This window comes from Setaria italica, chromosome V (genome assembly GCF_000263155.2).
Source record: "Setaria italica strain Yugu1 chromosome V, Setaria_italica_v2.0, whole genome shotgun sequence".
Classification (NCBI taxonomy): Eukaryota; Viridiplantae; Streptophyta; class Magnoliopsida; order Poales; family Poaceae; genus Setaria; species Setaria italica.
The window spans coordinates 4,946,595-4,972,095 of record NC_028454.1 but is presented as its reverse complement, the minus strand read 5'-3'; the positions used below and the strand labels follow the sequence as shown (position 1 = coordinate 4,972,095).

The window sequence follows — 25,501 nt, the reverse complement described above, 5'->3', positions numbered from 1 at the left end:
TAGTTCGCTACTAAGGATAGAATCGATGCGCTAGACCTAGCTTTTCATTTTGAGCCTTGCACGAATCCTAGATGGCTATCAAGCTGACCTTGTGTTTACTTTTGGATTTAGATATTAAGGTTACTCCCCCGTTCAAAATTTTTTTTAGTCTATTTTATGATCTTCTCAAAATTCTCGTCACTCCATATTTCTTTCTCGTGCATACATATAAGAACAGGTCATGTTTGTTTTAGCTAAGGATTCGAAAAAGAGGCTTGTAGGTGTTTTTTTTAAGGTAAACATGAGGGGAATCCCCTACAGATCTCATTTACATTAGAGGAAGCTGTACAAAATTCAAGAACTGAACAAAACAAAAGAAGAAACTAAGGTTAAAAAAAAGTGGAGAGCCAGGATGTACGAAGATTTCTTAAGCTCTCGAGCTTTTACTACCGTTTATTCCAGTTCCTCACGGAAGCTGGTCTTCCAAAAACTCAAAGGTCATGCTTCCCATCGAAGATGATTCCATTCCTATGCGTCCAGATAACCCATATGTCAATTGTCAATGATCACTATCTCCTTAAAAACACTACATCTTGAAGATAATCTTGCATGTCCAATTCTTTCATGCAGAGGTCGCCAAGATTCCAAATAACTCCCACAAGCGCCAACACCAGGAGCTAAAAGCACATTCAAAGAATAGGTGTTGCGGTAGTTCCTTTTGCACTTTGGCAACATAACACACAATTATAGGAAAGCACCGTAAAGTGCTTCCTTCTGAAGAGGTTGCGAGTGGGGTTTTTCGTTCTTTTGCTTGAGGTCGTCTGCAGCTGCCTGTGTGGCATCTTATTCTTAGGCTGCCCTTTGTAATTCTGCTCTTCTACTTAATGAAAAACATGTTATGCACGTCTTAAAAGAAAGGTTGCGAGTGTTCAACCTATCCAATAAAAACAACTAGAAGAAGAATTTATGCTTTCTGGGACAACCACTTTTTCGCAAGCACTTGAATGGTTTTGCTGCGGAAGTACTTCCAACTAGAGCCTTGTATGCTTTCTTACATGTGTATTCTCCTCTTCGCCAAATATAGCTCCACTGGTCATTTCCTAGATCATTAAATTGTAGAGTATCAATCTAAGTTATGAAATTGTGATCATTAAATTGTAGAGTATCAATCAAGTTATGAAATTGTTCTGATGCAATGACTGTAAGGGGAAGATGGAAGTTATCAACAGGATCATGAGTTAGCAAGTGAGCCATAAGAGTCACTTAAAACATGTGTTAAGGCAAAATAGCCAAATATATACCTCAACTTTGTCCAAGAGTCACTTAAGCCCCTAGAGTATTAAATCGGACATCTAAGCCCTTCAACCTTTCTTATTGGGTCAAAATGGTTCCTGAGCTATCGTGGCACGCCACATGCTCATGCCATGTCAATTGTGAGCATCCTTGGATGAGTTAGCATGTTGTCATTGTTTCATTTACCCCTTATTTTGTGAAACTAGAAATGATACTTGATGTTAATTCAATGCATGGACCACAATATACCTGTCATTCTTAGGTTGCTTGAGAAGGAACGGACAAGCATAATAAATCGTATTGTGTCTTCATGAATTTTGTGAAATGAGAGGAATCAAAATGTACCTGTAGCAATAAATAAATAAATAAATAAATAAATAAAGCAACATGCTTAATGCACAAAATGCAACAAAGATGAATTCCAAATCATTCTATTTCTTTCCAACATGAAATACATTTGATGATGGTTAAAGTAATCGAATAGGTCAGTTAATAGCTCGACCTTTTCTTATAGAACGAACAACAATGCGATGTCTTAACCAATCATCTCCAAAATTTTATCAAAAAAAGATTAAATTGAAGTTTATGAAGTGCATACATAGCCATTAATATAATGCAAAGCCAGGTGGTAAAAGAGGCGATTCCAACATGCAAACATGGCACGAATACATGTCATACCTTGTCAGCCTAGGGATCATTTTGACCCAGCAAAGAAACTTGAAGGATTTGAATGGCTTATTTGATACTACTTCGCACACCAACTTGAAAATGCGAGCATAGTACCGTGGTGGGTAAATGTATTTGGCAAAAGCGCAGAGAGTGTGGGATGGATATTCAAAAACTGTTTTTTTTTTCAGCTAGAGATTATAAAAGCTAGAATTTATAATCTCTGGCTAAAACAAACATGACTTCAGGAGAAGATTAATTGAGGGTGAAATTGTCTCTCTTTTTTTATCTCCATAACTTTTGTGTCCAACTCTAAAACAACTATGGTGAATGTGAGGTGTGTATCTTATTCTTATAAGCTTTAAGCATTGACCTATTGCCAAGTTAAGATTACCCCACGGAGCTTACTCAAGCCACGTTTCGAGCTATGTTGCCACATTTTACGTCTACCGTCAGAAAACTGTGTTTTTGATGTGTTGCCAAGCTTTCTCAAGCCGAGCTCGAGCTCAATCGAGCATTGGCTGCGCTAGCTCGAGCGAACTCTAGAGCTTCAAACCCGACATAGATCCTCAATCGACTCGGCTCGCGCGCCTAGATTATCATTGATCACATGAAAAGATGACATGGTTAATTTCAAGTTCCAACCAATACTTTTTGGAGTTAATTGTACCCACCATACAACAACTTGTCAGGCGGGTGTAGATTGGTCCAACAATTTGTAAAATGCTCAATTTAGTACAATAACTTGTCAGGTGGGTGCAGATTGGTCCAACAACTTGGAAAATGCTCAATTTAGTTTAATAACTTAGCAAATTGGTGCACCTACAGTCCAAACGTCACAACGAGAACGTAATAAGCAAAGTAGATGGACATGTAAATTTTATTCCAATCAATAATTCTTACTTTTTGTCAATAAAAGTCATTGATCGTGACCTGTCTGTTGCTTCTCAACTGTGTACATAACTTATTTGTTCATTAGTTAAAATTGAATAAAATTTTAGAATTACATCATTGGTATTACCGAAAAACTAAAGTCCACATGAGACCTGTGACCTTGGGTTTGTTCTGCACTTCTGCTCATGTATTCAATAACCGTAGAGAAGTATGTATGTTTCTAGTTTCGCTCAGCTTTACTTTCTAAACAAGTACATGTGGCTTTAAACAATATTTACGTCAAACTTTATGCATTAATATATGGTTTTTTTAGTTGAACAGATATGCATATAATCAAAATGTAAAACATTGAGGTGAACTTGTCAATATTGAATATAAAATTAAATATTTCTACTTAAAATTAAATCATTGTATAAAAAATAATTAATACGAAGTCATAGCATTAATTTCGTAAGCACTGAAGGTTTTAGTGCTAGCTAAATACGTTACCCTTGCGACACGAATATCAATAATAAATAATGCTTAAAAACTTGTTCTGATGTGAATATCCTCTGGCCCGACATTAACAAATATATTGCTTGTTGGACTACAGATGCACCGATTTACCAATTTACTATACTAATTTGAATATTTTATAAGTTCTTGGACAAATCCGCACCCACATACTATAGATTGAGCACTTTACAAGTTGTATGGTGTTTGTTTAGAAAAATCTCCCGGCACGAAGTACAGGGAGCAAGCTCTGAGCGCCGTCACCACCAAGACCAAACCACCTCGTCCTGGCTCTCCTGCCCCGTCAGAACGGCTCGAACGAACCGCGGGCGATCCTCCTCCGTGATATCGTGCCGTGCGCTGCCGCTGCGCCCTCTTCGCCGTGCACGACATGCCGGCCGGCCAGCCGCAGGCGTCGTTTCAACCCTCGCAATCATGGGCGCGGGAGGAGGAAGAGGACGCCATTGCCAATTCCAGGACAGCTCACCGGCCGATCGAACTGTTTCGCTGTCAGGGCAACGAGCTGGGGCAGAGAGCCGTACGAGGGATCGTGCATTGAGCTGAGCGGAGGGACGGGAGGAGTGCACGGCAGCGCGACGCCCCAGTCAGGCCCGTGATGTCCCCCATCGTTTCTTTTTCATCTTTTGTGCTTAGACAGATTTTCCTCAACGGAAAGGCGCCCTGTCAGAGGACGAGGAATCTCCGACGTGGAAAACAGCATAAACAACATGGCTGTCAGCTTTCAGGATCACCCACCGTGTACCTACAAAGCCTACATTTGGTCCAGCATACACGACTTTATTTATACCTGATGATATACTGATAACAATCGACACTAATTTGCTCTGCCGTCAGTGAGTCATTCAGGAACCTTTGGTTTGAAATTACATACGCGTGTTATCGCAGAGACAAAAACGTTGAAATCGTTTGGTCAGCGTGTCCCATGTCTGTGTGCATACGTGGACGCATATCAATCCATGATTTTTTGGCATTGATTTCCCACGTAGTAGCTAGCAGCAAAGATCGCGAAATGCATGTGCCGCGTGACCACATTTCCTTATCCGATCGTAGCCTGTCCCTTTCAAAAAAAGATCCGCAGATGATGATAACCAAGAGCATTCAAGTGTTTTTCCAGAAATGCAGGCTATTCAATTCCCCCACCGACCTACTTCCCCTTCAGAAATGGCATCTATAAAGATCCCCCCATACATCAAGCAAGCACATCCCTGTCCGCCTCCCTCTCCCTTTCCCAGCAGCAGCTCTCTCCTCTCTTCCTCCCCCAGCCGTGGCTGCAAGCTCAGCCATGGCGGCTGCTCGGCCGGCGTCGCCGGATCGATCGATGGACTCGCCCGCGGCCTAACATTAGGCTCGGGGACTATGGTGCAGCCAAGGATGACTTGCCGATCGACAGATGCTTCGCTTCCTCCATCTGATCGTCAGATCACTGGATGCGTGTGCTGATCGATCGGCCATCGGCAAGTTGTCCTTGGCTACACCGTAGCCCCTGCTCCTGATGTAAGGCCTTGTCTGCGGCGACACACTTTTCCATCTGATGATGATCAGGGCAAGATCAAGGCAACATCCATCAACTATACCAGCTGCTCCAAGCATGGTAATTTCTTCCCTGATTCGAGTTCTTCCCTGATGGATATCTTCGGTTCAGAGTTGAGCGTGCCTTCCTTGTCCTTGCTTGGGTAGATTAGTTAGCTTCAATAATGCATGCGTGCGTCCTTTTTTTAGCAAAAGGACGCGTAAATCTCCTTTGCGTGTTCTTGATGAAAACGCCTAGATACGTCGGCATCGCCGCTTAATGTCACAGGAGACTACAGCGAGAGTCAAACGTACAGGAGATAACGAGATAAGATGTGTACGTCTGGGCATGGCACCTCGATCTTATCCGGACACTGGATGTACATGCACAACTCTGCCCGATCTAGGAGCTCGATTTTTATGGTAGCAGCGCAGGGTCTCATTTTTCTTTGCTTTTGGCAACTGTGTGTACGATTGGTAATTTGTACACTTGCTGGAGCAAGCAGTATTATATCTGACGAGAGAAGAACTGCAGGCCGTGTGATAGGAAGCTCTTGCGAATTGCGGCGGGCATTGCCGCCAAGGCCATGCACAAATGCAACTTTTCTAGTGCCAACTTGCGGCTCAGCTAGCTGGTCAACGTCTCGGCCTCAAGCTAGTGGTGATCACTTATCACTCAGTACATACTCAATTGATTTGCTTGGTAGTATTTATTAAAATTTAGTCGAATTAGAGTTTCAGTTTGTTTCGGTTTCAGTGTTTTTTTAATTTTACAGTTGCTGTTTGTTTCATCATCGGCAAGTTTTTGGCAAAGTTCTTTAGGCGTTTGCATCCTCGGGTATAACGATTGCGCCATCTTGTCGGCCTGGACCTTACTCTTCGATGTCAGAACAGAGCGCGTTTGTGAAGCACAATCCGTGCACAAATGTTTTGGTGTTTCATCTTGTTCGCCACATGTCTATTGTTTGCATTTATCGTATTAAATTCCCTTATATTGAAATATTTGTTTGCGTTGATCATTTTGGCCGTCAATCGAATTTTAATATCAAACTATGGCAAAGGCTCTGAGTCAACACAGCTCTACTTCCCACACATCTTGACCAAGCTGATTATTTGACGCTTATATAGGTAGGACTTAGGGTATGTTTTGTAGAAATTGATTATGTGGCTGAAAGTGATTCTCTTTAATTCTTTAGCATAAACTCTTAAAATTAAGATGGAGAATCACTTCACAGAATCAGGAGAAGTTACTTTTTCCGGCTCGCAGCTTCTTAGTTCATTTTAGATAATCACTTCACATAATTAGAAGGAATTACTTATCTCTGAGAAATTATTTGGCAGAGCTCCTACTGGAATCTGCAAAGAATCAGCTCTGGGAGTAAGCAAAGATGAATTCCAAATCATTCTGTTTCTTTCCAACATGAAATACATTCGATGATGGTTAAATTAACTCACGGCAATGGCATAATCGCTGGCGTGCGCTGCTTGCCCATGGCTCTCCATTGATTGGCGTACTGCCGCTTGCGTGTGTTCGCACGGCCGCCTGAATCGAAGGGGAGTAGAGTTCGCAGCGCCTGCCTGCCTCGCCTCGTGACGACGTCTAGGCCAGCTGTACACGTATCATTGCCTTGCCTGCATCGATTTCAAATCCTGAGCGAGATTTGCTGCAGGTAGATTTGAATCATTTGGCAGATTTGCTACGGTCGCGATAGCTCAGACTCCTCGAAGATGTCAATCGAACATACAGAGAGGGCGAGAGGCTGCCTGTACACTTGCCCCCGATTAAATCAATTGGCTCGGATTTGCCCGGGTAGTGGTAGCACGGCCACATACCTGGTGAATTCAGAACAATTAATCAATATGGTGGCCGGGATTAGATTGCAGAAGATATGCACATCTGCATGCTCGGTTGAAACTGAACTGATCCTAAGCTCACTCGCAATGCGCTAAAAGAAAATCTTAGCTGGGGACAAGCAGGTATGTTTCGTTGTTACAATTACTGGAATACCTAATATGAAGTTCTATTTGTTCTTATCTTCGCTTGATAGGTTCATTCTAAATCTGAGTTAGAAATTTGATTTATGCTGGTAGGCTCGTAAGGTTTCAACCGAAAGGAATACAGAAATGATAGATTTCTGATAATCCATAGTACATTATTGTACAAGTGTGGCCCAGCTCGTTGACGCCCATGCTTAAGAAAGCTGCCCCTCTCTTAACTGCACATCACGCCCATCTTTATCCACATTCCAATCACCAGAAGGAATTAGGATTTTTTGTCTTGAACATGCTAAACACATCCAATGGAGTAATGAATACAAGATAAAGCACCACTGTTTCATTTGATATAGAAAATTCTCGGTTCAAAATTGTTGACATCTATTGTATCGACACTTTGTTGTGGAAAACTACTTGCGAGGTTGAAAAGAAAAGGAAAAGAAAATTGACGATCAACTCGCTTGGCATACCCAAATGCACTGGGGAACGAGCATGGATCAATGCAAAAGGACTCCGGGGGCTCAGGGACTAAACCGAGAAAACAACTTTCTCCCCTGGCCGTGTCGGTCTCCTCGCATCGCACAACACCCTTCTCTCTCCTCCAAACTTCCTCCCCCTTCCTCGCCGCCTTTGCACTCCCATCCCCTCGACAAGGCATACCAACTCTTTTTAGGGGGGATGATTGTCCTGTGTGCGGAGCGCTGCAGTATAAGATCAGACGAGATAATCCTGCTGATGTTGAGGGAAAGCGAGATGATCCTATGTGCGGAACGCTGAGCTGGATTACTAGTGTTGAGAAATTCCTAAACCTAGGGATAATTATAGGCTCATACCAAATACCCTGAAGGATCAAGGTTATATAAAGGAACATGTACTCATCTATTATAAATATAAGAGAACTAGTTCCACCTACATTGTCTCCTGTATGCTCATCTTGGGTGCTACTGGGAACGGATACGGGTGATCTTCTATATTTTCCTCACTGTCGGTGTTTAGACGCAGCAACCTACTGAGGGGGGTGCCCGAGGTAGTGTTTAGTGCGTGGGACTCGCTGAGATCAGGAACTTGAAGGTGAATTCAAACACACGATTTAGACAGGTTCGGGCCGCTTAGATCGCGTATGTGTTGTATTTGATTGATTGTTTGAAGGGATCCCTGCCTCACCTTATATTGCCAGGGTAGGGTTACAAGTCAGTTGTTTACAAGAATACTAGTCGGATTCGACTAGTGAGTCCTACTCTAATTGCTACAAGTAGTTTCCTAATCCTCGACTAGTTCTTGTCCTCCACGTAGATCACACCATCCTGCACCTAATTGTTCCTTTCTCTCTCTTTTCTCTTTCTTCTTCTTCTCTCTCTTTTCTCTTTCTTCTTCTTGTGTTCTTTCTAATAATGTTTTCTCTTCCTTCCGCAGCAACTAACAGCATCTTTCCATGATTTAAACATTGATGATGATACAGTGTTTAATACGGACTTTCTGCCCTTAATAAATTGAAGGGGAAAAGGGGAAAACAAACCGCCCACCTTTTGACTGTTCAGGTGAGTCAAAAGGAGTTGGATGTTGTAAATCTATGCAAATGTTTCGTTTTGACAATTTCCCCCAATTTTTTGTAAAGCCAATTTCTGCACAAGGATTTAACCAAGTTCAGTTGATATGCACTTGTGAATAAAGCAAGCCTCAAAAGTTAACGATACGAAAAAAAATTCGTCGGAAGTTCGCTACATAAAAACAGTGCATTTGAGTAGCGAAACTCGCCCATTTTGTATCGTTTTTCGTGCAGTAGCGAAATGCTTCAAAATACCCAAACATGATTTATGATCTAATGGAAATAAATCTAGGATCTAATGAAGTAGATTGGATACGTGCGATTGCAAAAACAAATAATTATCAGGAGTGCAATTGGGTTTACCTTGTATGTTTGAAGCAAAAACAAATAATTACCGGAGATCTGTTCTCTGCTCTGCCCCCCGATGCGCGTCTCGCGAGTGGGACATGAAATGAAAAGGTGCAGGAATTTTCCACTATAGGAAATCATAGGATAGGGAAATATTTCCACGAAATCATGTTACTGACGAAGTGGTATGACTGATCGAGACCAAACCGCGCATAGATTTTCACAGAAATCCACATGCAATTAATTAAGACTACGTCCACCGTGGCGTCTCTGCCAAACGCACTCTTAGATCATGGCATGATCCCGCTCTCTCGTGCCTCTCTTATCGTATCATACCTTGCTTAGTACTCTAGGCAGTAGGCACGCCACTCTCATCATGTTGTGGCGTGCACTGCTGGACCGATAAGTATGGAGTTAGGCTAAGTACGCCCATACAATGATTTACCATCGCTATATCATACCCGTCAAAAACCCAACTCCTATAAAATATCACTAAAATACAATTTATCTTGTCATCAACCATAACTTATTTATGCAATTTATATGCGTATCCAAGTACTTCATAATAACAAAAGAGAAAATAAAATAAGAGAATAATATAAAGACTAGAATAGATATACCTTATCAAGATGACGTGCCATCGTGCCATGTCATGCCGCTCACGCTCACCTTGTCGAGATCCTAGGCACGACACCACTCTCACATTCATGCCGTGCTGGTGGAGTCTAAAGCTTATCATGCAATCCGTATCTTGAGCCTTGCAAAAAGATTAGGTTTTGGACGGTCCAAAAGTGGAATCTAAATGTTATCATGCCATCACAGTTTTTCGGACCATACTAATAAAAGATTGTGCTTTAGATGGTCCAATAATAGGTGGAATCTAAATGTTATCATGGTATCACTATATTTTGAGCCGTACTAAAAAATCGTGCTTTAAATGGTTCGGGATAGCTGACACCGTAACTTTTTCTAAACTTGATTAATAGTATTTATTCAATCAAGTAGCTAAGTCAAGTAAAATAATAAGTGCCACTTGATCTTATCGTAAAAAAAGTATTTTAATTTAACATGTAGATTTATGTATTGTATAAATATTTACAGAAAAGATTGTTAAACAAATAAAACAGTAAATAGTTATACGTTTGATGAGAACGAAAATAGTAAGGGGCTGTTTGGATACGAGGTGCTAAACTTTAACAGTGTCATATCGGATGTTCGGATGCTAATTAGGAGAACTAAACATGAGCTAATTATAAAATTAATTGCAGAACCTTGTGCTAATTCGCGAGACGAATCTATTAAGCCTAATTAATCCATCATTAGCAAATGGTTACTGTAGCACCATATTGTCAAATCATGGACTAATTAGGCTTAATAGATTCGTCTCGCGAATTATACTCTATCTATGCAATTAGTTTTGTAATTAGCTTATGTTTAGTACTCCTAATTAGTATCCAAACATTCGATGTGACAGGTGTTAAACTTTAATAGGGTGTTCCCAAACACCCCCTAAGTTTCGATCATTTGCCATATATGCATGTCACTGGCTCTTATGGTCAAACATCTCACATCAAAGCGGTGAAGATTTTGGTGGCAAGCAAGTTCTTGAATCTTTTAGTTAGCCGAGCTATGCAGCCCTGCACGGCATCCCCCCTCCTCCACCTCTGTCTCCGCTCCATCGCTGTACAGTACAACCAGCAGACCCCTTCCCCTCCCCTTTTCCCAGACCAGGTGTGACGTGTGACGAGCAGGCATTGATTGGCCGGCATGCATAACGTGTACTCCCTTCGTCTCGTAAAGAGTATCTCTTTAGATTTGTCATAAGTCAAACTATTTTAAATTTGACCAATTTTATAACGAAGAGTATCAATATTTATAACACTAAATAGGTATGCTATAAAAATATATTTCATAAAGAAGCTATATTAAAAATATTAATATATTTGTATATAAACTTGGTCATCCTCCGACCAGATCCGTTTCGGATAGGTTGGAGGGGCTTGTTGCAGCCTAACGTCTTACAGTGCTCTACTTCGATTCCAGCTTTGAACCGCTGCAACACGGTTACACGTAAGAAGCGGCTTTGCTAAGGCCACGTGATCAGCCGGCCGCTTCGAGCGGTCAGGATCGATCGATGAGACGATGAGACGACGCGCCAACGGATCTTTCTTTCACCCCAGGGGCCGGATCGGACGTGCGGCCGCCGGATGGCACCGCGACGACGATGCCGTGCGGTCGCTTTCGTCTAGGCAAGCATAGGGCGCGCGGGCGGCGCCGCAACTTTTGCGGCCAGCCGACCGTCCGTTCGGCTGCGCGCTTGGGCTCGCCATTCCGGCGGCTGAGCTTCGCCCGCGGGCTGCTCGGATGCGGTCACGTGCGGCGCGTACAGCTTTGGGTGTCTGGTTGTCGGCTCGGCTGAGCGGTGGTCCATGCATCGGCATCGTCCTTCAGGAGCGTCAAAGGGACGTACGGACGGACGGGTGGCTCTTGGGATGGGGTCACCGCTTTTGGAACAGGAGCGTGCGGCCGCTTCGCCGCGCGCGCCGCGCAAAGACGCAGTGCAGTGCAGGTTCTAGCTGCTCCGTCTTCAGCACTGATGTGTAAAAATATATACATATCTGGTAGTTTCAGGTTGGATCGCCTCGCGCTAGAATTTGTGGAATGTCTATTCTGGTAGTAATAAGCTCGAGGATTGCAATTCTTTCGATTTCTGTGGCATGATCCGACACTTGTTAGTAGCTTTCATAAATTGAAGAAATACACATAATAAGGCACGTCTTCAATTGTAATCGACTTGGTCTAAAAAAACTCATGCATACAATACAATTTTATATCACCTTCTCTCTCTCAAATTTACTAGTAAGTTATAATTCAGTAAACAATAACATAGTAAAATGGCTGACCAGCATGCATCAAGATTTAACGGAGAACATTAAATCTTACTAAGCAACGCTTCTGTCCTGATTTTTGACTTGGTTCAACTTAATTACATTGACATGTGGACCTAAACACTAATCTGTTACTATCTCTGTGATTGACAGGTGGGGGTCCATATTCGGTTCGTTTTACTTCGCGAGAACCATCCGTCTCCCTTTCCGCGACTCCGCTCGTCCACCTCCTCTTCCGTTTCTTTCGTCCGCCCGCCACTGCTGCGGCTCCCTCTCTGCCCGTTTTTCCCCGTCTGATGCTGCCGCTGCCGCGACTCCTCTCCGCTCGTCCGGCCGCTGCCATTGCTCCTCTCGCCCGCTGCTCCCTCTCCGCCCTTCCCCTCCAGCACTGCTGCTGTGCTCTCGCTCGCAGCTCCCTCTCCGTCCACCTCTCGCACCTGACTGTGGTGCCGCCGACCATCGCTCCTCCTCACCATGGCGGCCGGCATGGCACCCGGACCTAGCGCGGGCTCTTGCAGCAGCAGCCCTCAATGTTACGGAAGTCCTCACCGATTAGGAATCGAGTTCACTGCCAAATCGGATCGGAATCGAGGCCGGGCATGTGGGGATCGACATATTCCCCGACTTGGATTGGAATCGAGGCTGCATTCTTGCCTGTATACATAGCTAGGGGTTGTCTTCTTTGACATCTGGAAATTGCAATTGGGGCATCTTCGACGTGTTTGTGCCAGACTGCCAGGAGCCCAGGACCTCCTCGCCGTCGAGAAACTGCTCAGCAACACGCGCGGAGATCCCCTCCATCGACGCCAAGCAAAGCCCTGCCGTGTTTAGCTTGTTATCTACGACCTGCAAGGCTGCACACAAGGTACGTGAATTTGTTCAAAATTGTTTAATTGTTTATCTTATGTTTATGTATGCATGTACAAGATGGCTACGAACTAAGAAAGTAATTTATGGCACAACTATTGACATACAAGGAGAATGAATTGGAAGACATCATGCCTGCAGGTATTCAAGACTTCCGGTGTATCCATGCTACTCAAAGTTATAAATCGTTTTGCTAGGGAAGAATAGATGAGATCATGTTGAGATGATGCTAACACTTGTATCCCTAGACCTTCTGCTTGTTAAGGTCAGTCTCGGTGTATAGTTTTATTGCACAGTTACCTAGAATGAGAACTGTGCCAGATAAATGTCATGGGGATGAAACTCCCTCTATTAATCACCTTACCAACTCAGTAATTTTACTGATGCTATAAAACTCTTATAAAACTTCCCAATGAGACTGGCCTAATTACCATAGACTTTGTAATAAAGAAATTGTTGGAGCTAGCTAGGTTCCTGTATACTGTAGTTTGGTTCTGCAGATTCCCTGCTCTGCTTCTGTTCTAGATATTCAAAGTTTGAATTTTGTAAGGAAATTAATTTCATCTCATATCTGGATATATACCTCGTGTGCAATGATGCTTTGTCGAAATTATTATTATTATTACACTCATATATGAGTTGATATGTTGCTGGTTCTTGTGCATATATGTTTGCATGTATACTGCAGTTTGGTTCTGCCGACTTCCTGATTTGCATCTATGCTAGATATTCAGAATTCAAGCTATAACTGAATGAACTGCACGACGACTTTTTTTATATTAAAAGGCATCAATTTCATTTTATCTATATGGAAACCTGGTCTACAAGGATGATTTGACGAAATTGTTTCTTTGATACTGTATGTGTTGTCGTGTTAATCAGATTTTGGTTCTCTCATTACGTATGCAGTAAAAGAAAATACAAATTCAAAGAACAGTAAAAGAAATACTCATTGGGCTCGATCGGGAATTATGAAGACTAAAAAAGTTCACTATAAAGACATAGTAAGATAACAACCTAATTAAATGATTATATTAAATTATAAATATTAGGTATCCGCAGGTGGTAACGCACGGACATATTTACTAGTAACATTAATAAATATAAATCAGGTCTACGAGGAAGTAAAAAAACATTTCTTTTTTAAAATAGCCCATGGATCAGACCCACATAATAAAAGCCCACAAAGAAGCAAACGAATGAATTCTAAAAATTGTAGCCCACGAATCAGGCATACAAATTAGCCCAACAAAAAGCAAAGTATGAGCCCTGTAAATGAAACAGCCCATGAGTGAAGCCAATATTTTTTTTTTGAGAACGAGTGAAGCCAATAATTGCATACGAATCTCCGGCCACATCCGACGGCTCGAATTGAGCAAGCAGGCAGCGACAAAATTTGAGCGCCAGCTATATTCTGGGACCGAGTGTATAAAAACGTGTGCCCCAAACTAAAGATATTTTAACTTAGATAAAATCTATAATTTTGTATTTTAAGTTTTAAGACAGAGGAAGTATTTACTTATGATAATAATTTTTATATTAGATAGATGGTATATTATCAGTAGGTCAAAGTTTCATCCTAATGAACAAACTGAATTATGTTTTGTAATTTTATGCGAGGGAGCAATATCACATCAACTTTGACAAGTTTTGATGGTTTGGTCAAAATCGTGGTTGGATGTCTAAAATTGGCAATATATCTTGAAAATTGTATATGAGCGTGCCACGGGTCATTTTTCTGTTGGCATCACCCTAGCTTGATACCAATTGCTATAGTTTCCAAATGAGAACTCTGAAGGAGTGAAGGTTAATAACTAGAAAGCTGAAAGATGCGATTCGTTAGTCCACTTCTGTGAGTTTTCCATACTCAACCAAGCTCGGTTCCTTCATATAGCGGTTAAAGGTGCATCTGCTTACTGATTATATTTCCGCATGGGCACGATCCCTCTACATCTAAATTCATAATAAAATTTATGAGTCAAAACAACTATGATTAGGTGCATGTTCTTACATCATTACACGCAAAAAACTCATATAAAGATTCTTTATTCAAACAACACAAGAGATCATCTCCTGTGACACACGTAAATACATGGCATGAGACTGAACATACACGTACACCATCACACACTAGCAATACAATACTAGATGACATCATAGACAAGGCCACTACTATGTATCAGTACATCACCTCTTTCTTGCTCGCATTCTCGGTAGTAGCTTCACCGCCGTCAAGGGCAACGGGCTTGCCATCATCCCCGGTGCCCGCAGTGAATTCCACGCGCTGGCCCTCGAAGATCAGGCCAGCAGAGCCATCCATCTTGACATCTGAGTGGCGCACCACGTAATCCCTGACGCCATCGGGAACGGACGAAACTATCCCGAAGACCCGAACCCATCCGGCTCGTTGAAGGACTTTACCGTTCCTCCAGCCTTTGAGCCGCCATTGATCAGACATGGTACTGCATGTATCCTTCACAAGTACGGTGAGGGCTTGGCTTGTTGTTGTTGTTGTTGGAGTAGATGATGTATTGATGCGACGAGTAGCTAGAGGCATTATATAGAGCGTGGAGGACGGAGGCGGTGATGTTACAGCCACTAACCGGTGGTGACAAGGAGCATCACTGCTGGTCCATAATCGATGGTGAAAAGAAATCATCATCAGTTCTTTAAAATCGGTGGTAATAGGTGTCAAGATAAAAAGAGGAGGTGATAACTTTATGGGCTTATGGTAGAGGTCAGTGGCGGGCCAAACCTTCCTACTGGCAATTATTGACGGATCATTAACGATTGTGTGGCCGCGTGATTACATTTGGCACGTCTAGCTCTCGTGTACGGCGGCGACGACTTAAACTTGCAAGATACTTTGGTGGACAGGTTTGCATGTTACTCCCTCCGTTTTAAATTATAGGTTATTTTAATTTTTTTAGAAAGTCAAAACATCTTAAATTTAACTAAATTTATACAATAAAGTACTAACATTTATTATACAAAATAAGTAGTATTAGATTCTTCATTAAATATATTTTCTTAGTATATGTATTCGGTGCCTAAATCTTTATAATTCTCTCTATAATTTTGATCAAACATAAAATAGTTTAACTCTAAAAAAATTAAAATGATCTACAATTCAAATGAGGGTGTACGTGCCGCGGGGTTGCTGTTGCGGCGGCCGGGCTTCGCCGTGCCGTGAAAGCCTTCGCCGCCACCCTGCTCGACTCGTGGACGACGGGAACGCGCCGAGCTGCCTTTTTAAGTTTTAAACAAGGACAGATCTCTGCAACCATAGTCAGCTAAACAACAAGCTTGCCCGCTGTTAAGGGCTAGTTTGGTTCCTCTTGCTTATTTTTAGCACCCATCACATCGAATGTTTAGATACTAATTAGGAGTATTAAACGTAGACTATTTACAAAACCCATTACATAAGTGGAGGCTAAACAACAAGACGAATCTATTAAGCCTAATTAGTCCATGATTTGATAATGTGTTGCTACAGTAAACATTTGCTAATGATAGATTAATTAGGCTTAATAGATTCGTCTCGGGAATTAGCCTCCATCTGTGTAATTATTACTTGTGGCATAGGAGTAAAAGAATCATCAGCATATAAGTCCTTTTTATCACAAGAAACGACAAGTAAATTATTTTGTGATAAAGGAAAATCAGCAGTGGATTCCACTATTGTTGCTCTTCATTAGCATGCAGAGTGGACATATTTTGCATATTATGGGTCGCATCATTCTTACAAGTATTCAATGATAATAGAATCTTCTTTTCAGTATTGAGAGCAAGACAACACAATTGACCAATATGTATGTATGATGCTAATTAATAAGGTTCGAATTTCAGAATTGAGCCTTCTCATGAACCTACTCATAACATCTTCCATGCATTCATCTAATCCACTCTTAAAATTATGGTAGTATTCTTTCATAATCTTGCTACCGTGTTTTAGTTTGTCCAGTTTGCTAAGAAAATGATCAACATAGTATGAGGGAATATATTCTTCTCGAAAAAGCTTTTTAAAATCATTCCAAGTTGGTGGAACTATGTTGTGCCTACAAATATGTTTTCATTTAGTCAAAGTATATTTCATTAAAGCACTCGCAACAGCTAAAATCATTTGACGTTCAGACAAGTCATAATTATAAAATTCAGCATCTACTTTAAGCTCCCAATTAATGTATGCACGAGGGTCAAAATTTCCCTCAAAAGAAGGCTAACCTCAGTTAGAACATCATCATGTACCTTCAGTGGGTATGATCCCATATATTGTCGAGGTTGTGAATACCCATGGTGCAGGCTCTCAGCTCCCACATGTGTCATCGAGCCTGCCATTGTTAGTGGATAGAAAAAATTCACAAGTTGCCTACCAACTAAAGAAAATAGGTGGTGGAAGATTGTTGTTTTCACTTAAACCTGTCCATTCAATTTCTTACATGTTCTTACCAAGCCAAACAGGAGGTGATGACAACCATCAAATCTGCAACCGTGGAAGAAAGTGTATCGATGCCGAAGCAACAACCCTTGTTAAGCTGTAGTCGAATATATGGAGCTGTAGGTGGGCTAAATCAAGGAAGTATTAGAATCACATTAGTTGCAAGCAAAATTGAACAAACGCTCAACGGTGTTATTGTGCAGGTCCTAGAATAGAACGTGCTAAACACGCGAGCCTGGACACAAACGAAGTCACTGAACTGCGGCAAAAAAGATCACTAGGAGAGAAATAGCACCAAAAGGGTTAGCACCAAAAGAAAACCCTGCTCTTCTTCTTTTTCTTTCTTTTCTTTCTTTATTTCTTTCTACTTTCTTTCTTTTCTTTCTTTTCTTTTTTTCTTTCAAGTAGCACAAAACTGAAATTTTGCAACAAAAGATAACAAGCTAGTTACAACAATTAAATGTTTTCTTGGGATGGGTGAGTCAATAGCAAAGTTAAACAAGTGGTTGTTTTGCAAAACCAGCAGATGCACAAATCTCTAGGGCGATTGCGAAGCGCTCAGAATGAATTTGGGACCAAGGTCAGATCCGTTGGAAAGAGCACAAATTAAGGTTTCCAGGCTGTATTTAAACTCCTTATTCGGACTCCTAACAAAGGAAATATGAAGCTTTTCTTTTTAGGATGAAATAGGACTCCGAATCGAATTCTATTTTGAACTTGTTGGATTTCCTTTTTGCCGATGGAAGAATGGATGGGGATGAAACCTCAAAGGACGTGGTTAGGTTAATGGTGGTAAACAAAATAAAGGAACTTAGAAATCTGCTTAGATTCGTGGAGAGAAACAAAGAAACTCTAATCTAAGATGGTGACACAAACGTGACTAGAACTCGAAACTCTAAATGACTAGACGCTAAGACTAGCAACTTGACACGACGATGCAACCGTTAATTCAATAAGCCATAACTAAGCAGTAATAGTGAAAGGCTCAAAGGGTCTTTAGGATTAAGGGAAACTAATCTACTATTTTTTAGGGCTTTTTCTAGACTATAGGAAATTAAAAACAGCAAAGAACTAGAAGTTTCTCACCGATCAACCTTGCTCTAATTACCAATTGATATGAACCCGCTAGGGTTGATTCATGATCTTTTGATGAGAGAAGGTGGATAACTCGATTTGGGGATGGAGATGATGTTCACTGTCCGACTACAACCATCCAAGGATGATGTGCCTTACCAACCGATACACCACCTCCAATGGTTGTTGTGATCTTGTGGAGCACGATCAACCAAACCACTAGGGTAATTCCTGCAAGCAATCGAGAAATAAGATAGAACAAGGAACTCAATTGCAAATATGGAGATGAAAACCAATCTGAACTCATAAAGTTGGGATTCTGAATCGAGTAGAATAGATGGTCTAGTCGACACACGCGTCTACAAGGAAGTAGCAATGGCTAAACTTTCAACAAAACAAAACCCAATCTGTTCTTGGTGGTGGCAAAGTGGTATATAAAGGCGGGAGGATGACCAACTAGGTGTTGGGGTCGTGCTCCAACCCTAAGACGCGTTCCTAATGGGCCAAACTTGATACACGACCCATTGGGCCAAAATAAGACGATGCGGCACCTTTGGACAAAAAATCTCACGGTAGTAATTCAGTCATTGCAGCCGTCTCAGAATAGATATAGACATGAGTCTGGATCCATATAAAAGTAGACTTCATAAGGATTCCAAGGAGTAATTGAACGGTCAAGACGGAGTCTGGATGAGGTCGTGGCGGCCGTCACAAGAATCCAGCCCCAAAACGTGTTAGATTGGATCTCTTTCTTTCCTTGGGCCAAAAGTGACGTGGTGGCCTGGTGGAGGACATTGGGAATACTTTGACTTGGCCCCCAATCAACTTCTTTGGTGCTCCATGCCTTCCATGTATGTTTAATACTCCTTTTGATCCACGTATGTATTTCTGAAAATGAGAACGAACACACATTATGGTGCAATATCAATTCATCAAATATATCAATTACAATCATGATAAAGAATTATTTCACCTGTAAGTGCTAATGTGGGTGTATCTGAGCAGGTGATGTCCTCTTAAAAAAAAGAAAGCTTGCACTTCGAGATCTAAACGTCTAGTTGAGGCATATCATTTTGTGGCGGTTCCTCTTTTGCTTGTCTTTGTGAAAACCAAACCTGCTGTTATTTTGTTGGGATTATGTGAGCTAGTAGTTCATGTTATTTTGCATGTATGGCTCTGCTTGTATGGACAGCTACGGCGGATTGCAAGGATGCTTATGGACATCAGCGGATACTTGTATGGCTGGTTCTACAGCTGATTTGGTGCGTGCATTAGTGAAGCAATGGTCTATGCATATGTGCTTGTGTTGCTCCCAGTGACTACTGAGTGTGTGTTGGTTTGTGCATTAGTGACACAAAGATATATATGTACCGGAGAACTCATTGTTATACGCAGATACTCCCTCCGTTCCAAATTGTAGGTCGTTTTAGTATTTTTAGGTTCGTAGATATTATTACGCATCTAGATATAGTGTATGCCTAGGTGAATAATAAAATCTATGAACCTAGAAAAATCAAAACGACCTACAATTTGGAACGGAGGAAGTACGTTATTGTTCTTCATTGAAATGGCATAGAAGGGATAGCATTCATCTATTTTCTTCTAGGTGTAGTATTGTCTTTTCCATCTTCACTGAACACCCACTTAACTGTGCTGTGACGTTAATGGCACGTAGGGGATGGGGTTAAATTTCTAGTGGCACTGAGGGGATGGATTAAATTTTGATGGCACGTAGGAGATGAGTTAAATTTCCAATGGCATACTGGGAATTTGCTCTATAATAAAACCCCACAAATTGGCCCACAAACAAGAAAACGTGTAAATTTTAAAAATATAGCCCACGAATCAGGCATACAAGCTAGCCCAACAGGAAACAAAGTATGAGCCCTGGAAACGAAACAGCCCACGACTGAAGCCAACGCAAACGTATCACGGGCCACAACCGATGGATGGCTCAAATTCGAGCAAGCTGGCAGTGACAAATTTTGAGCGCTAGCCATATTATGGGACCGACGAGTATATAAAAAATGCGTCCCAAACTAAAGATACTATAAATTAGATCAAATCTAAAATTAAGTATATTTTAAGTATATGGAGTTTTAACTTATTATAATAATTTTTACCAGATTGATGATATATTAGTAGGTCAAAGTTTCATCCTAGCAAAGCGAGTTATGTCCTATTACATGAACGCACCACAGCTCACCTTATTCCTACAAAAGAAGCACGGAAGACTTTGAGATTGATGAATTCAATACATACACATCGCTATTGATATGTCTGTCACCTACCAGTCTACCACCAAAAGAGTCTACCACCAAAAGAATAACTTGCCAGTAATTAGCTTATTTGGATGGCTAAAATTTGGCAATATTGCTTCAAATTATATATTAGTGGACGACGGGAACGCGCCGGGAAGCAGAGATCTTTAATTTGCAAGGACAGGTGCATGTACCCTTTTAAACAAGGACGGATCTCTGCAAGCTGCAACCATAGTCAGCTAAACACATACTTGCCCGCTGTTACATTTTATGAGACTACGATGCTTGGAACATGGCATATCTTGAACCAGTCCCTGCCTGTATCTTTAGTGCATCTCTGACTCAGCACAGAGCTGCAGTCAGTGATGGTCAGCTCCTTCAGCTCAGTCAAGCGTTGCAGGCCCTTTGGCAGCGAGGCCAGCCTCGGGCAGCAGCTTATCTCCAGAGATTCAACCGTTACAAGCTCGCCCAGCCATTCTGGAAGGGCTTCCAGCTCAGCGCAGTTCAAAACCTTCAGGCTCCGCAGGGTACCGAGAGACCGGATGGCCTCAGGCAGGACGCGTAGCGTTTCGCAGTACTCGATCACCAGATCCTCGAGCTTTGGTCTGTGCTGCAGCAGCGTCCATTCATCGGATGAAACATGGCAACTTTTAATCCAGAGTCTCCTCAGAAGCGATGCGGATACCGAGGATGACGGCCGGGAAATCCTCCCGGATGATACCATCTCACTACTACTTGACACCGATAAATCTGCTATAGCATCTGGCAGGCACGGCGTTGGTCTCAGCTTTGGACATTCTTTTACAGTGACAGTTTTCAGAACAGGAAACATGAATAATGATTCGGATTGGCTGTCCTTGTGATCCATTGATGATGAAGTTGGCCAAATCTCCAGGTTGGGCATGTCTTCAAAGTGGAGTTCCTTCAATGATTGGTATAGAGCACTTCTGTTTATTTCCACAGGTACTTCAGAGCCCATACTACCAACACCGGTGATATGGCGGAGCTGAAGAGACTGGAGATAAGGAAGATGCCCAAGGGGTGGAAGGCAATTGCAATCACAGATGTTGCTCAAACTGAGGGATACAAGATTTGGAAGCAACAACTCCATGCTCTTCATCATCCAGCTGGGAAACTTAGTGCCCCTGTAGCCATCTATCTCGAGGACCTCAAGGTTTTCAGGTGGCACAAGAACTTCAAGAAATGTTTCAACAGTTGTTACATCCACACAGAAACATGAACCAGTCCATAACAAGGTGAGGCTGCTTAGTTTTCTCTTGATTCTTAAGTTTGCTCTCTTGGCATCAATTGCCAGATCCTTCTTATATGACCTGCATTCAATCCTCAGCTCACCAGTTAAAAGATTGAGGTTCTCTAGCTCCGCAATATTGCTATATCTGTCACCTATAATAAGCAAGGACAATGTTTCGAGTTTCGTCCATTGCCCAAATCCATGAGGCAGCCTCTCCAAAGATTGGCATTGGTCATTTCTCAGGTGCTTTAAATTGTTGAGGCTTATTATGCCATCTGGTAGCATGGTCAGCTGTTCGCATCCATCAAGGTTCAACCTCTCCAGCATCACAAGGTTGGATATGGAGTTAGGAATCTTGCAAAGGCTCCAGCACTGGAACAAGATCAGGATCTTCAAATTATGAAGATTGCCAATTGATTCAGGCAGTTCCTCCAGACCAATATTCCATGAGAGATCCAGGGTCTGCAGGTTTGGTAGATGACCGGTTGATATGGGCAGTGACAAGCTGCTTGAATGATGTGACAAAATAAGAAATTGAAGTTCTTTAAGGCTACCAATTGATGCTGGTATTTCTGGTAGACTACTACAATGAGACATATTCAATGTATGCAGGCGTGTTATGCGGCATATTGAGTCTGGGATTGACTTGAGATCATTGCATTGTGATAAATTCAGGTGCAATAAGTTTGAGAGGTTTCCAATATTTTTGGGCAATGATTGGAGAATTCCACACTGAGAAAGGATCAAATATTGCAATTTTTGGAGGTTGCATATAGCATCAGGAAGACTTTCGAGCTTACCACAACCTTTAAAATTCAAGGTCTGCAAGCTTTGGAGTTCACCAATGGAGTTTGGTAATGTCTCAAGAAAATTGCAAAATGACATATTCAGATTTTGCAGGTACTTGAGATGACCAATCGAATCTGGTAAGGAATGGAAGCTACAGGCTGAAAGATTCAAGATCTGTAGATTTTGAAGGCTGCATATTGACATGGGAAGAACACAAAGATCGCTGCAATTGGACAAGTGTAGAGTATGCAAATTGTGGAGGCTGCTGATGGAATTGGGCAGAGTTTTGATAGGGGATGAAGAAATATCCAAGTACCTCAGGTGTTTCAATTTTCCAATTGATCGAGGCAGTTCGATCATCGGACTGCCTCGTAAATCTAGTACTCGCAAGCACCTAGCATGAAGAACCAAATTGATGTCAAGATCATATCCCCATGAATGGAAGGCACGCACTTTGTGAAGCATGCTTTGGAGAACTTCAGGTTCAGGCACTTCCATGTCAGCATCCAGTGATACATAGCGGCATGGTTCAGAGTGACCATTATCTTGGTTGAAATTGATCGCCTGAACTTCATCCCCTGCAACAGATTGTGCAAGGTCATGCACCAAATGATGAATCTTGTACTTAACATTGACATCTTCCTCTAATTCTTTCTTTGATAAATCAAGCTCCTCTACTTCTTCAAGGAATGACATCCACAACAAATGCTCGAAACAGTCAGTCGCTCTATTGAAAACTGATTGACTACCATACTTTGCAGGTTCAACAAACCCAAGAGCAATCCATTGCTGAATAAGCTTGTCCCTGTCAATCTCGTAATTCCTTGGAAATACTGAACAATAAGCAAAGCATTGCTTCACACCAGGTGGCATCTGGTCATAGCTGAGTTTTAGAGACGGCAAGATCGTATCTTCCTTCTCCATCTGCCATATCTCACTGTCCTTAACATCCACCCATGATTGCTCACTCTTACTGAACCTCAACATGCTCCCAAGCGCCTTCGCCGCTAATGGCACACCGCCACATTTCTGAACAATCTCTCTGCCCACATTGACTAGATTTGGATGCAAAGCCTCTTCCCCTTCCTCGAATGCCTTGCATCTGAATAGCTCCCAGCAGTCGTCGTCGGAGAGGCCCTTGAGCACGAATGGCGGTACCGTGCGCACCATCATGGCGACCTTCCTGCTCCGTGTCGTCACGATGATCTTGCTGCCACGCTTGCCATCCTTGAGGAGCATCCGCAGCTTCTCCCACTCCTCCTGGTTCTCGTTCCACACGTCGTCAAGAACAAGCAGGAACTTAGTCCCCGTGAACGACCGTGAAAGGAAGCTCGCGACGGCGTCGAGGTTGTCGAGGTCGCACATCTCCTTGTCCTTGGTTGCGCTCACGGTCGGCTGGACCAGCGTCCGGAGGCTGGAGCCGACGGACATGGAGACCCAGATCCGGGGGTCGAACACCTCGTCGTTGGCCCGCCGGTCGTTGAACACCAACTGCGCGAGCGTCGTCTTGCCGAGGCCGCCGAAGCCGACTATGGGGATCACGGACACGTCCTCGTCGCTGGCGGCGTCGAGGACCAGCCGCATAAGCTTCTCCTTGTCGGCGGTTCGCCCCACCGTCTTGGACTCGTCGACCATGGAGATGGTCTCGCGCCTGGGAGGCGCGGACGGGTGGGCCGGCGGGTGGATGCCGGGGTTCAGGCGCAGCCTGTCCCTCCCGGAGGCGACGGCGTCCAGCTCGCGGCTCAGGGACCTCAGCCTGCGCGCCATGGCGAGGGAGCGGAGGAAGCAGAGGTTGGTGGCGATGCCGCACGCCGTGTTGTTGCGCTGGTGCGAAGCGCAGAGGTCGGTGCGGCACTCGTCGAGGAGGTCGTCGATGTCGTGGGCGACGTCCCTGAGCCTGCGGAGCCAGTCGCGGATGGCGCTGTCGCCGCCGCCGCCTCGCTTCTCGGCGTCGAAGAGGACATCCCGTATGGTGGTGAGGTCGCGCTCCATGGTCCTCAGGTCGGCCCTGAAGCTCCTCAGGAGGGCGACCTCGGCCCAAATCGAGGAGCCGATCTTGGCCAGCACCTCCTTGACGATGCTCGAGGCAACAACTCCTTCCGCCATTGCCTCTCTACTGTAGCTTAGTCAATGAAGAATGGAGAGGTTGCTCTAGTCATATAGGAGTAGGTTTGAAGCGGAGGGCGTTTTTTTTCCCTCCAAAGAATGGAGAAGGATAAGGGCGTTCAAGTTCTTTAGCTAGCTAAACAGGTGTTGAAGAAATATCTGTCTATTCTACCCTTCCTTCCTACTTAAAAACTTTTCCTGAGAAAAATGAAGGGCAATCTGATCTTTCATTTTAGTTAGGTTCAACCAGTTAACAAAATCTTTAGCTAGTGGATCAAACAACGTATCAGATGCGTTGTTTATCAACACTCAAATGGTACGTCGAAACTAATAAAGCCACAAACCAAGTCAAAGCCACAAACCAACCCAAGTTTCGTTGGTAGCGTGACCTGTTTGCCAGGTCGTACGAGTACCTTTCTCTCGAGACAATGCCAAGGAACGTTTTGTCACAAGCCTAGTAATACAGGATTAAGTGTATTGGAAAATAACATCTGACCTGAGTCTCGGCTACTTGGTCAATGCTATTTTCCAATCTCCAGGAGTGATGCTATATGTTCAGAATGGATTATTGTTCTGACTCTGCCAACAAGTGGAATCAGAAAAGCGATTAGGACAGACCGCAGGCTTGACTTTCACCCATACTTCCGTTGATCAGGGTTTTTTCTTTCGGACTTGCTAGCGCCACAACGTTCGACGTCCGGAGCTAGTATCGGACATTTCCGTCTAACCGTCCGACATCCGAGGCTAGCATCGGACGCTTCCGTCTGACCAAGCAAGTTATTTAAAGTCCAAATCATCTGAAGTAGCGCAAACTAAAGCCGAAAAATCACCGCCGCAACCTCGTACATCGTTTTATTTGTTCCCGCAACAAGAGGGCTTGCAATTGTCCAGAACATTTGCAAAGACCGCCCATAAGGTCATCCCCTGATAGGAGAAAGTCACAACAAAAACTGCCTCAAGTACCCAGCACTAAAATCAGGTATGTCTTCCCCTCAGATTGCCCCCAAAAATCATCAAACTAAGAGCGTAATCAAATGCAACATGAAGCCATTGTTACATGAATATTTGAAATAGAAAATACAA

At 42.9% G+C, this 25,501-nt stretch overlaps 1 protein-coding gene and 1 long non-coding RNA gene across 2 annotated transcripts; one reads left to right on the top strand and one right to left on the bottom strand.

Moving 5' to 3' along the window:
• The first annotated feature begins 4,508 nt into the window (after window positions 1-4,508).
• Window positions 4,509-7,761, top strand: LOC111257244. The gene is made up of 2 exons (XR_002677659.1): window positions 4,509-4,936; window positions 5,390-7,761. It is a non-coding gene; the product is annotated as an uncharacterized LOC111257244 (long non-coding RNA).
• Window positions 7,762-20,419: 12,658 nt separating this feature from the next.
• LOC101754092 (putative disease resistance protein RGA1) lies at window positions 20,420-24,428 on the bottom strand. Its single transcript, XM_004967746.2, has one exon. It carries the CDS (start codon window positions 24,416-24,418, stop codon window positions 20,540-20,542), a length of 3,879 nt encoding a protein of 1,292 aa, XP_004967803.1. The 5' UTR covers window positions 24,419-24,428; the 3' UTR covers window positions 20,420-20,539.
• Window positions 24,429-25,501: the final 1,073 nt, after the last annotated feature.